Raw genomic sequence first — 13,475 nt, forward strand, 5'->3', positions numbered from 1 at the left:
AAACAGACATGGTTTCAGAAATTGGAGGCTAGGCTACTATATCTCACCACAGCAGTGGGCAGTCTTTTCCTAGCTGGATTGATGCCAGGGGGGTGGGCAGTGTGGAGTCTAACCCCTCGTTCACCCACACTGTACCGGGCCTGTGGTTAGCGAGAGAGACAGCAGGGAGAGAAAGAGACAGAGAAGACAAAGGTGGGGAAGGAAACGAGATGGCGGGGCTTTAGTTTATGTGAGATACAAGCAGGGCATTTGTAAAGGAACATGTCAAGAACCCCCCCGTCCTCTGTCGTGAACCTTTCCGTCCTTCCCCCTTCCTCCAGTTGCTCTTCCCCTCATGCCCAGCACACGCGTGCAGGGGGAGGAGTAATGACATGAGACTTACACAGTGACTCTACGCAGCGCCATGCTAGGCAAAGAATGGAGGTTAATGAGCTGACATCCCCTCCACCCCGAACACGCCTCCTCCTTCTGCCCACCTCCCTACTCTCTTACACACACTGACAAGCATATACACAAACCCTCTACAAGACAGTGGGGCTGAACACTGGCACTGAGCCAAGGATCTGAGACTAAAGGAGTATCATGGAGCAACGAGTGGATTTACACTGTCTCCACATACATTAAACACAGCTCACAGCAATCGCTGGATTATGAACAACTGTGAGAGTAATCTAACATAACCTGCATTATAAATATGACCTGCAAATATGAGCGCACATAATCAAAGCCACATAACATATTAAACTTCAGCCCAGTGAGGCTGAAATCCTCATTACGCAATGGAAAACAACCTTTCGAATGGCTGAAAAATGTGTGAGGCAAACAGTGTGGTTTAGCTTCATGGCACCATGTGACCAGAATCAAAAGGGTTCATCCTCTGTACACTAGCGGTTTTAGGATATTTGATACTCCCTCATGAGGTTTAGAGGTACCCCGTCATCAAGTGCCTGCTGATGGTAATGAAGACAGGAGTCATCCTCTGAGGACCATGAATGTTCATATCAAATATCAACCCATTCAGCATTTTGCACTCAAAGCGTTTTTCCACAAGACAAATGGACTGACACACAGTCAGACAGACAGACCAGCTAACATCCTCTGCCATCCTCTGCTACGATGGCTGAAATGAAAGTGCCCCCACATGTGTTAACATCTTCACAAACATTACACCAACTATACATAACGCTGGACTTGTTAAGGACCAACAGGTCTTGCGCCCAGACCACAGACCACGAACTAAACACGTCATACTATTAAAGTACATATAGTGCTGTGAATAACCGATCAGACCATCAGTTGCTCTCCCATTTTGAGGTTGTCACATGATGGCAAGTGGGTGTATACGACGTTAAATAAAACCTCAGTGGCCTTTAAGTTGCATCATCGGAAAACCAACATGTCCAGGTGACAGTTCTTTAACACATAAGAGTTGAAGCATGCACAAACAAGAAAGCCACAGAGAGGAAAAAAAAAACAAAACAGTAGCGTTCAAAGGAAAGCTTTATAAAACCTTTCAGCAGATAGAAACTTAGTTGAATACAAATGAATATAAAAAATGACATCTGAGCATATGAGAGGTTAAATAAACAGATGCAGGTGTACTCCACACTGACATGGGGCAGATTTATTAGTTTGCCAATGAGTCTTTGCAAGACTGCTGATGTTTGATCTAAACCCTCACTATTCATATAGCTGCATATAGTCTGCTGCACGCCTGGTTGACAGCTCCATTACACCCTCCACACCCTTTGTTGAGAGGCTGGACGCTACGATGTAAGTTACAAGGTTTCAGAAGTACATAAAATGTCAATGAAAGGTATCCCACTGTAATAGCTGATGTGCCTTAATCACCTGAATCAAATGAAATGAGTAAAAAATGTTAAAAGCATGCGGGTAAAATGACATCTTTCATAAAATAAAAGAGCATTACCAAAAGCAGAAAAAGAATTGATAATGGTGCAGGGAAACACTTTTACAGAGCATGAAAACAATGGAAGATGGATGGCTAGTCATTAGCGCCCATTGTGAATCTTTCCAGTGAGTAATTTGTGGAAAGCCGTGTGCATTTTTAATATTCTTAAACTGAAGAGCCCTAAGAACACAAACTCCATAAAATAATAACAGCATTTCACCTTAGCACTATCCGAGCTTCTCAATTATTTACCACTAATGAATTGCCTCAGGCAATATTCTTCCTAAGTACAATATCAGCCATCCCAGAGAGGCTGAATCGGCTCGCTCAAATACTTAAATACATTTACTCAATTATGCTCGCTGTCTCTCGTATGAAAGACACAAGGATGTAGAAGCTTTCTTCGGCCTACTGCTCCAAATGCTCTGATTCAGCCTTCATATTCCAAGAAAATCCTCATCAACTCATATAATGATGAACTGATAAAAGATTTTCATAGAAAAAAGCAACAACAAGGTTCTTGACTTTTCCTCTATTTTTTCTGCGGACTAGGAGATACACTAAAGGATGTTTGCTGTTGTCGTGTCGTGTTGTCGATGTCGTGTTGTCTAGCTTCAGTAACAACAACATTGCAGGCCAGTTGCCAGGCATCAACCAGACTTTGCACTTTGCAGCCTCAGATGCCACCTAGAAATATCTCGCTGTTGCCACATGGCTGACGAGCCTTCAGGAGTCTGAGAGCATCACGCCGCCAGCTCCTGAGGCAGGTAACCAACAGGTAGGAAAAGGATGGAAATGAACAGGAATACCATGGTACAGTGCCAAGTCAAAATTAATGAAAGGAGTAATGAAGAATAATGAGGCAATCAATACATGCAGTGTGACTGCAACTCCACAGCTGACTATATTTTCCACAACACAACAACAAGTCAACGCTAGGTGCAGGAAACTGTAGAATAACCTTAAGCATACAAACTCATCACCTGAGTGAGCATAAATAGATTCTACCATCTGTTAGCTTCGTCTATAGGGGACAGCATCATACTGGGGAAAAGTGTGTATTAGTGTCGGTTCGTGTGCCTCAGCCACTGCTTATTATGCTCATACTAATCACATTTGAAATTGACAACAAAAACCCTGGCAAGCTCTTGTTTTCAGTACTTTGTTATTCATCGAGGTAACGAGAACTAGACATGTAGCTACATTTCAGATTTTTCAAACAAGGAATATGAGACATTACACGTGAATCTCATTTCATATGTGAAAACGTAACAAACATGAGCTTTGTTTTCAAAGAGCTGGTTAGGTGAGATGTGGATTTTCACGATACATAATACATTGTTTACATGTATTATAAGCTACAGATAATCTATAGTGTTGGCTTAAAGCTTAAATGCTATACAAGCACCACGGCCCTGCAATGCTGAGCCTTCCTCTTCTTTTTTTTTTTTACATTCAATGTACTTGAGGATGTGCAAGTGTTTAGAAATGCGCATATTTTATATCTGCAGTCCACTCAAAGTAACAAACATTCTGCCCTATTTTTATGATCGACATTGTTATCATACATTCAATCAGACAGATTTCACAACCGTGATCCTTCCACTGTGTAACAGAGCAGTGCAGGCCTGACAAGCTTTAGTCAGTTCCATGCTATCCCGGTATAATCATCAGTCTTTGGCTTTAACTACACTAGAGAGAAATTTAAGCGCAAAGGATCCCGTTCCTAGACAGCTGGTACTTGTAAATTCCTATCAGGGAATAAAAAACAGAGAGGGAGGAAAGAAAGAAAACATATACTATTTTCATTTCAACTGCTTTAGGGATTATAGCTCGAGGCTCTAGAAAAAAATGCATTAAAATAATCCACCATTTGCATGTTTTATCTCACAAAGGAGGCTCACATAGACACACACACACACACACACACACACACACACACACACACACACACACACACACACACACACACACACACACACACACACACACACACACACACACACACACACACACACCAACCCCCACTCTCCCTCCCTTCTTTTCCTCCATCCCCTCCCCCATTCTGAGTGAGCACACACACACAGACACATGCTCATAGGCACGTCACACATATACACACTGTCATCATTAAACACACACACACACACACACACACACACACACACACACACACACACACACACACACACACACACACACACACACACACACACACACACACACACACACACACACACACACTCACATCGAGATCAACCTGCTGCCATCTGCTCTACGCGCTCTGTACAATCCTCGCAGAATACATTATTCACTACAATACATCACATCACATTCCCTCAATGTCATAGCCTTGTGCTGGAGAAGAGTGAGAGAGAGAATGGAGAGCAAAACAGCCATTGTACTGTGAAGACAGAGAAACAGAGAGGGAGAGAGGAGATTTGGCCTGTTACATGGTACAGTGGCAGAGAAAATTAAAGACAGTTTGATTTGGCTTTTAGGTGAAACAAGGTTGTCAGCAAAACTTGTTCCAGTTACAGCTACCATGCTGGATTAAAAATCCAGACAAGGAGGGTAGTGTGTGTGTGTATGTGTGTGTGTGACAGAGAGAGAGAGAGAAATAGAAAGAGAGAGACCTAGAATAACCAGCAGGAGAATATGCTGTACCTTATGAGGTGCATTTTTGTGTGGGATCTTTCTTTGTTTCTCTAAGTGTTTTCAAGTGTTACAGGATACAGCAGGTGTTACTTGAGATTTTTGTAACAGTCAACAAAATCCAAAGAAAAGACCAAAACCAAACAATGTGTTAGTCCTCTCTCAATATTTTCCGACTTCCCTAACAGCTACACCGTTTGTTCCTGCAGAAGAAAACGTCAAGCTTTAAAAAATGGGTCACAAATAAACAGTTAAAAAAAAAAAAGAAAGAAAAAAAGCTGCTCTAATCTATCAGTGTTTTATATGAATAATGCATCAAAAGACTCGAACCCAATAATCTATGAAGCATTTTAGCATTTTTCAGCTCATTGTTTTTTTCATCAAAAACCTGCCCACGACCAAAGAACAGGCAAAGTTAGTGACTAGCTAGAGAGCGCAGTGGAACATTTAGCAGCAAAGACACCAAGAAGTGATGGAGAGCAACACAGAGCTAAGAGGAGAGTGATTATTGGATGTATATCTGTCAGGTGGATGGAATCATGAGTGCAGATGAATATTAATGTTGCTCCATGTCTGATGGAGATGTAAACAAACAAATGTTTGCTAGAAAGTTCACCAATGCTGTGTTTACAGATTGTTCACAGCCCCCAGTGGCCAAAAAAAAATCAATGTATTTAGATTTGCCACTTCAAACGGGTGCAAAGTGTGTTTTGGGCGGCTATTCATGTGTTTTTATTATTTTAGACATCAATGGATGGCTGTGGCACATAGGATTGATATATATCAGGCTTTGGTGGCTTCAGACAGTACTTGTTAGTCAGATAAATGCATTGCTGGTTTTGTTGTTTTCATGGGAAAACTCTGTGCTCTCAGCTTACCTGGAAAGCCACGAGTGACTACGCTGACACCAGGTCACATGACCAAAACTCTGTTAAGACAAGTGATCTGCAGGCTGAGCTTACACAGAGAGGAGAGGTTGAAAAAACTCTGTTCAGAGTTTAGAAAACTGTATTTACTGCATGCACAGCAATGTATGTGGAGGCCCCCTCCCTTTTTTTCTAATAGTCTCTAATACTTCTTTGCACAAACTGCAGAGAAACTGCTCAGGGTTCAGAGGGTTAACTCCCTGTCCCTGTTATTTCTTGTGTGCAAAGCATGAACATGTGTGTGTGCATGTGTGTGCATGTGTGTGTGTGTGTGTGTGTGTGTGTGTGTGTGTGTGTGTGTGTGTGTGTGTGTGTGTGTGTGTGCATGTGTGTGTGTGTGTGTGTGTGTGTGTGTGTGTGTGTGTGTGTGTCACTGTGGTGCGGTGGTGGCAGAACAGAGGGAGTGAACAGCTGGCAGGCCCACACTTGACTACGTATTGACCTGCTTTGCATTCACCTGTTATTCAGCCGAACCTAATGTTTCCACTTGGCTCTGCAGCAGCTGAGCTGCAATTAACCTCACTGTGAGCACAACGCAAGCAAGACTTCAGTAATCTGTTAAAGTAGTTTGTCGAACTTTGCTAAATGTCATTCTACCTAAACTTGAAAAATTAATAGTTTTCACTTATATGTTCGCGCTTGGAAAAAAAACTGTGAACATTTTTGCCTGAAGAAGGACTAATAAGCCTTTTCACATTGAGCCTGCCTGTAAACACAGCCTGCATTCAGCGTGTCTCTAACATGCTATTTTTTACACTCTTAAGGTTCTTGACAGGGTGCAGGTGAGCTCCTGACTGCACATAATTAGCCTTTGAAAATGCCATTTGCCTGTCTAAACACACCATTTGAATGGAAGAAAGCGTTGCTGCATCAGATGCTTCCCTTCTATCCTCTCCGCTCCTCCTCCTTCTCCTCCTCCTCGCCCTCCTCTCGTTTTTTCCCACCCTCCATCTCCCCTCCCTCCCTCCTCTTTTCGCAGATGCTCTCTCGGCTCTTGTCTGTGTTTAGGCTGCGACTGTGAGGGGTCACCGCCTGCCTTGTTCTCACACGTGGAGCACTGAGCCTGTGTGTGTTTGTATGTGTGTGTGTGTGTAAAAGACAGACACAGTGCACACTCATCTATGGGTGATTATATGAATGAGTGTGTATGTGTGTGTGTGTGTGTGTGTGTGTGTGTGTGTGTGTGTGTGTGTGTGTGTGTGTGTGTGTGTGTGTGCAAAAATGTCCAAAAAAAGAGGTGTTTAAGTGTGTGAATTCATCCAAATGTCTGTGCAGTTGAGCCTGAGTGCCGTTCCCACTGCATGTGTTTCAAAGTGTTTGAGTGTGTATCTTTGACTGTGTGTGTGTGCGTGCGTGTGTGTGTGTGCATGTGTGTGTGTGTGTGTGCCTTGCTTGCTCAGTGCCAGGTCTCTCTAATGAGTCTGTCAGGCGCTGTTAGCGACGGCGTGCTCCCCTGGCTCAGCGCACTCCTACAGACACACTGTGATTAGCCGGGCCAACGGCACGCCACCGGGCCAGATTAAACACTCACCATGCCGCCAGGGAACACACACATACACACGCACTCAGCACAGCAAGCAATACACTCACTTGCACATGTACCACACACACACACACACACACACACACACACACACACACACACGTACTTACACACACAGCTTCATCATCATCCTGCCTATTAGCCTGCTCTGATACAGTAACACGTACTTGCCCTTCAGAACCAGGTGTTGATGCCGCTGGAATTGTAAATGAATATAAAATATAAATACAAGCCATCGACAGCACTGGCAAAAAAAACCCCAAAAACATTAATATTTCATTAATATGTCCGCCTTTATTGAATTCCTGTCTGCCACTAATCTTGAACATCACTCAGAATTAAGGCCAGCCCTTCTGGCTCCAGCAGCTTTCAACATCTTCATTAAAGCGACATGATTCACTAATTACAGGTAATTACCCCTTAATGAGTGGCCCAGATGAATGAGCAGATATGCAGTGGAGGGCCAGGCCTGAGGACATGTCGTTTTTCAATTCCTCAAGGGCCACGAGCGGACTCTGACTGGCTGTTCCAGCTCGACCGTTAGCTGAGACAAGCCAAAAGGCTTAGAACAAGCTGAGTTGACCCTCACACATCTGGTGTGTGATACAGGACATGAATATGAATTATTTGAATATCTGAACATGCAAAAACAGAGTCAAACCTTTTTGGTTTATAGGCCCATAATATGAAGCAGTGTCTGCCTGTCACAGCCCATACACGTCCATGAATTCTGGCCATTAAAAGCTCCTTTCCCAAAGTTTATCTGAAGCAAACACGAGGCTCCAGCAGTCTGAGTTACTCAAATCAAGTGGTTATCTTCCAGGTACAGCCTTTTTAGTGCAAAATCCCTCTTTGTGTTTCCTTAGACAGTGTTTCCCTGCTGACCTGCAGTGGAAGGATGGTAACAAAAAGAAACACACTCATGTGCCTCCGAGTCGTTTCAGATAAACTTTTGAATATATTTTTGCACAGAACAAGGATTTTGTACTCCATCACCTGAAGCACATGGGGAAGGGATCTAATGATGGTGAACAGGAGAAACAGCAAACCAGACCTGTTTCCAAGTCCATATGGGCACCTGACTGAGACAGGCTTGAAATATAGTGCACACATCCTTTAATTTATAAGAAAAAAGGCAAAAATTAGGTGAAAATCAGAAAAGGAATCCCATTTCTGCAGCTGAACAGCATTTCTTTTTCTTTCCTAAAACATTCATCATTTCTGATCCATGAGATTTATCTTAAGACCCACTTGACGGGCGTCGATCCCCTGTTTGAGATCCGCTATTGAATCTTATATTGAACAAACGGGACTGTACTGGTCCTTGTAATGCTGTTTTTATAGATTCAACATATCTGAAGCAGCAGTTTGGTTCATGTGAGATCTTACACTTTACAACCATGTTAAAGCATCTTTGGGTTCAAGTCATGGTCAGCATCCACCCCTACAGCAGTGTTTGATCTCCACCAGTGCTGGGTAACCTGTAATGGACCTGGACGAGAAACGCTGTGATGACCCTTGAAACCCACAAGAAAAGTGGGTTTTTCCTGGGTCAGCGTTTACAAGAAATATCACTGACACTGTTAGGAAGTGAGATTTGTAACACACTTCAGGTTGTGATAGGTTAAAGTGGGCAGCTTTTCAAACTGAAGGTGTAGGAGGCGCAGACTGTAAACTCAAAGAGAGAGGTGTTCGTTGTTCCTCTGTTGTCTCTCTCTCTCTCTCTCTCTCTCTCTCTCTCAGAGGAAGAACAAGCAAGAATGAGACTGATCTAACAACTTGCCAACATTAAAGAGTGAAGTTTCTTATCTCGGGCCTGCAGAAGAAAGTCCCTACAAGAAGACACTGAGCACCAATTTTCCCCTCTTTCTGATTTTTCTCCTCCCACTCTCTTGCTGCCTCTCGTGCCAAGTGGCCTATTTTTACCCCTCGGTGTGGCATCTCAGGGTTTTCCTTGTCACCACCACGTTTCCTGTCATCGGTGTGTAGGTACAGTTAAACAGTGCACTTACTGAAAAGGCCCTGACACTGTTTGTCTAACTGTCTCTCTCTAAGATGTGGTCACAGATCTTTGTCTTCCTATCGAGGTAGTGTCTCCTTTTGCAGCTTGTGATATAAAGGTAATTTCCTCCATATAGCATGTTAGATACATTGACATGCTAAAGCGGAAACATTAAGCCTAAGTACTGGAGACATTTCTTGGTTCACTGTCCTCTGTTTGTTTGCCTTTAATCCAGGCCCTTGGGATTAGGATATTTACAGAAATAACTCTTTGTTTACATTGCACTAATCCAATCACCACGCTAAAGTTCATTCAATTTCTGCCCTCACAGTGACCCTCCCTCCTCCAACCCTTACCCTCCTCCTCTAAAGCATATTTATCATGATGCCATTATGCCCCAACACAACACTGCGTCTTTTCTCCGGCTGAAATGCGCAGAATGTGATATACTGCACTGTGTGACACAATGGAGTAATTGTGTTTTGTCCCTAGAGGGAAAGTATGAGTTGGAAGAGGAGAAATATCGGTGCAGGATGTATGCTTTCCAGCCTCATAAGATGATGCGGTTGTGACTGAGGGTGGCTCCTGGAGATCTAAATGAGCAACTTGATTTCTAGGATGTAACTGTGTTGCCCGGCTTCTGTTAGAGAAAGCTTTGTTGGCGTTCTTAGCCCTTTAATGTCAAGTCTTATCGTATTTTTTTCAGCACTTTACTACAATATACTTTAATAACCTTTCTGTCTGCAGGGCAAAACAGTATATTAGGCCTATATATTTCAAACTATCCAGAATTACTTCCAGATGTGTGTGAGTGGCTAAAATTCTTTTATGAAAGACAAATATACGTTTGGACTTGAAATGATAAACAATGAAATGCCAATAGACTGCATGGAGTTAACTGTCCTCTTTGTACTGAACCTCTCCTCTAGCGTGACGCACAGTGCCTCTTTTGTTCTGCCACTCATTGCTTATGTTACTGTAGAGCACTAATGCACACAGATCGATAGCATACTTTCCATTTCAACACATTGAGCTGATGTACGGACACGCAGTTGGAATTGATCCTGTCCTGTCAACACAAAGTTTTAGCTCTGTGTGTCTTTTTTTTTCCGGCTGCAAAATAAATGGTGTTTAAATAAAGAGCTTTTTTCACAGCGTGTTTGCAGCCTCGAACCCCTTTGTAGCTTGACATCTCGGTATTACACACTGAATAACTGCACGGCTGATGATGATGTAAGGCAAGGTGGGTGGGAGACGGTGCAACAGAGGCATAGACACAACACATCAAGATCAAAATGGAACATCTGGCCCATTCACATGAATCAAATCTAAAAACGTTCGGTAACTTCCAAATGCCTTCTCTTGCACATTGCAGACCTTTTATGATTGGCTCAAATAACAGTATTCTGAAAAAGCTATAAAGTCATAGCAGCCATAAAACATGTTAATACACCAATAAAACGATCAGGCTGAAATGTAAAGAGATTTAAAAAAAAAAAAACATGTCGCCTGTCGGTCTAGAACAAACAAACCCAGCAAAATCAATTTCCTCCCCCACAGGATGTCCACCGCATGCGAGCAGGTTTTTACGACCATGGCTGAAAGGTGCAAAAACACAGAGCATGTTACAAGTAAGCAAAACTATCAATCTGCACTTTTAACAAGCTCGCAGTACAAGGTGCACACAGTCTGAATATAGTCTGAAAACAGGAACTGGCTGATCTCACTCGAGCCGGTCATTTTGTGCGATACACTGTATGACTGTGCAAAAAGAGATGATCGCTTTAAGGGACTTTTTTTTTAACCTTGAGCTTGATGCAGAACAACATTTCTTCCTTTTTTTTTTGCAAACAGTTTGATTTCGCAGGACACAATTAGAACAGGAAAAAAGAACTAGTTTGCTTGTCTTTCACGTCATGTGACAAATCGCTATTAAGGCAGAAACACATTCCTGGAATTAAACAGGCGAAGGCATGTCATGTACACATAAACAATTAGCGTTTGTTAAGACTTCTGATAATTCCTCTACATGCCAGTTTAAGTATGAAAAACAACAGCAGGAGGAATCAGAACATGTTCTTTTCTCCCGCCGGCTATACATCATATAGTGGTCTTCTGAAATGATACACTGTAGGAGGAAACTCTTTAAATTTTGTGAAGCTCTCAGCCCACACAATACAGTAGGTGCTTCTGAGACCAAGATAAAATGTTTTCAGTGATAACAATAAAACAGCTCTTCTTGGTTCGATGAACCAAACCATCAGCTTCTGAAAGGCAGAGATGGGAGAGAGAAACAGAGAGAGGAAGAACACTAATCTCATTACCTTCTCTTCCTGGCACGAGAGAATATTCATCTCTCTGTGGCAACCAGCAGGCGGGTGACGACGACCAAAAAAACAAACAAAAAAAAATCAATCGCACATCCCACCATTTCATTTTCCATGTAATTAAATCAGTTAAATGTTATAAAAACATGTAAACTCTGTCAATGACTTTGAGCCATTTGCATTTTTAATCAGGCCAGATTAATTCTAATAAGCGAGCTGGGCTAAGGCGATGACAGAGCAGGCCTATTGTGTGTCTGTCACACTCATTTAATTCTGTCATTATGTCCCATATCCTATTATGATAATTGGCTTTTTATTCTCAATCAACAACCAGCCAAGGCTATTAAGTGATAATCTCTCTGACTAGTGCACTTTTAACCTTACACGTGTTAGAAGTTTGCCACCTTAAAAACAACAACTGGCTGATGAAAGAAGGGAAAAAGCAAAAACAGTGCCACGCGTTGGCTTATGCAACCCAGCTACTTGCACCAAATGAAAAATGACTGTCAAGAAGCTGCATGTTGACACTTGGCATAGGGTGTAAAAGCAAACACATTAGATGGAGGAAATGGGTATCACCATCTTCCCCCTACAAGGTAACTAAGCAAAGAAGACAAATGTGTCTGATGTGTTCAGCCATTTCCTCTGCTCCCTCTCTGGGGAGTCACTCGAAAACGAAATCTCTGAAGAAACTGGCCCTGCTGTTTAATTGAAAGACACTGCAGCAAACAAATAGGGGAAGTGTCAACATATTACAGCCAGGGACACAAGCAGCAAGTCAAATGTCTCTGACAAAGGAATGATGTTATTGTGCGGGAAAATATAGAATCTTAACCATGCAAAGTGCTGCACACAACAATGGTTCACTAATTAGAGACTGTTTTAGGTTATACTGACATTTCTTTAAGGCAGAGCAGCTACAAAGGCTAACATTAGCTTCTGAGCTAAACCTCAATGAAAGGGTGCAATCAACCTATTTTTTTTGTTTCAACGTATGCACAAAACTGAACAGCAAAGTATTAAATCTAACCTAAAAAATACATAAAACACTACCATTTAAAAAAGAATTAAACATGGCATTATGACTTAAGAAGCTATCTTATGGTGCTTGCTAACACAACTCAGCAACATTTGGGCTGTAAGCTAAGCTAACCTGGAAAGTTGAATATAGGTAGGTCGTTATTTTTCATCACTGCACGTCTGAGTGGTTCCTTCGCTCCACCCAGTGAGGTTTAAATGAACCAAACATCATTTCTGCCTCTAAGAAATGTCTGAATAAAAACCTCATTTTGTGCATCTATTCCTGGACTGTGCATCTATTGTCATGATATAATTAGTTCCATTATAATGCGGGGTCATAACTCGCCAAAGAAGGCAAAAACCTTTTTCACATCCTGATACACAGCAGCAAAGACCAACAGCACCACCAGAGTGCTGCCTCAGCAGCATAACCAAAGAGGAGCTGTGGCATGTGATGCGTGTGTGTGTGTGTGTGTGTGTGTGTGTGTGTGTGTGTGTGTGTGTGTGTGTGTGTGTGTGTGTGTGTGTGTGTGTGTGCACGCGTGCATGCGTGGGTGTGCATTAATGCAAAGATATAGGACATAAAATGCCAACAAGTCACATCACCAGTCACCATGCAGGAACTGTGGTGTCAAACATGTGGTCAGGGACATTTTCAACACAGTCACAATACGGCAGCGGTTGAGTTGTGTGGAATTTCTTTGAAAAAGCCAAACACAAAATGTACTTTGAGCTTTGACGGCAATTGTAAGGCTTTTCTCACAAGAGAAGAAAAAAAAGTGCACAGTGAAAAGAAAAAATAAATCCCACTTGCTTTTAAAGATTTTTTTTGTGTGTGACTAAGATTCCCATAATCTTATTCAAACACGAGACTTGCATCAGTTTTGCAGAGCGGTTAACACCTAATTGAAGAGCATGATTTCCACTCTGCATCATCCAAGTTAACTCCAACTTGTAGCAAAGTTAATCTAGACCAAACACAGAGGCAATAAAGTAAAAGCAATCTTTGCATGGTCTGAAATTTGTTCAATCAAATTCTTCATATGTGTATGAACATAAATATAAGCACACGTTGAAATAATACTGCCAG

The 13,475-nt window shown here is 42.2% G+C and overlaps 1 protein-coding gene across 2 annotated transcripts in view; it reads right to left on the reverse strand.

The window, feature by feature from the left end:
• The window catches only part of LOC139334703 (TOX high mobility group box family member 2-like), an 80,837-nt gene that overhangs the window by 52,228 nt on the left and 15,134 nt on the right, over positions 1 to 13,475 (reverse strand). The window contains exon 2 of one of the 2 annotated variants that reach the window (XM_070967793.1): positions 48 to 140. The exons of the other annotated variant lie outside the window; for it this stretch is intronic. Within the exon in view, the coding sequence (XP_070823894.1) occupies positions 48 to 140 (93 nt within the window). The remainder of the gene's footprint in view (positions 1 to 47; positions 141 to 13,475) is intronic. 2 annotated transcript variants of the gene reach the window in all.

This window comes from Chaetodon trifascialis, chromosome 8 (genome assembly GCF_039877785.1).
Source record: "Chaetodon trifascialis isolate fChaTrf1 chromosome 8, fChaTrf1.hap1, whole genome shotgun sequence".
Lineage (NCBI taxonomy): Eukaryota > Metazoa > Chordata > Actinopteri > Chaetodontiformes > Chaetodontidae > Chaetodon > Chaetodon trifascialis.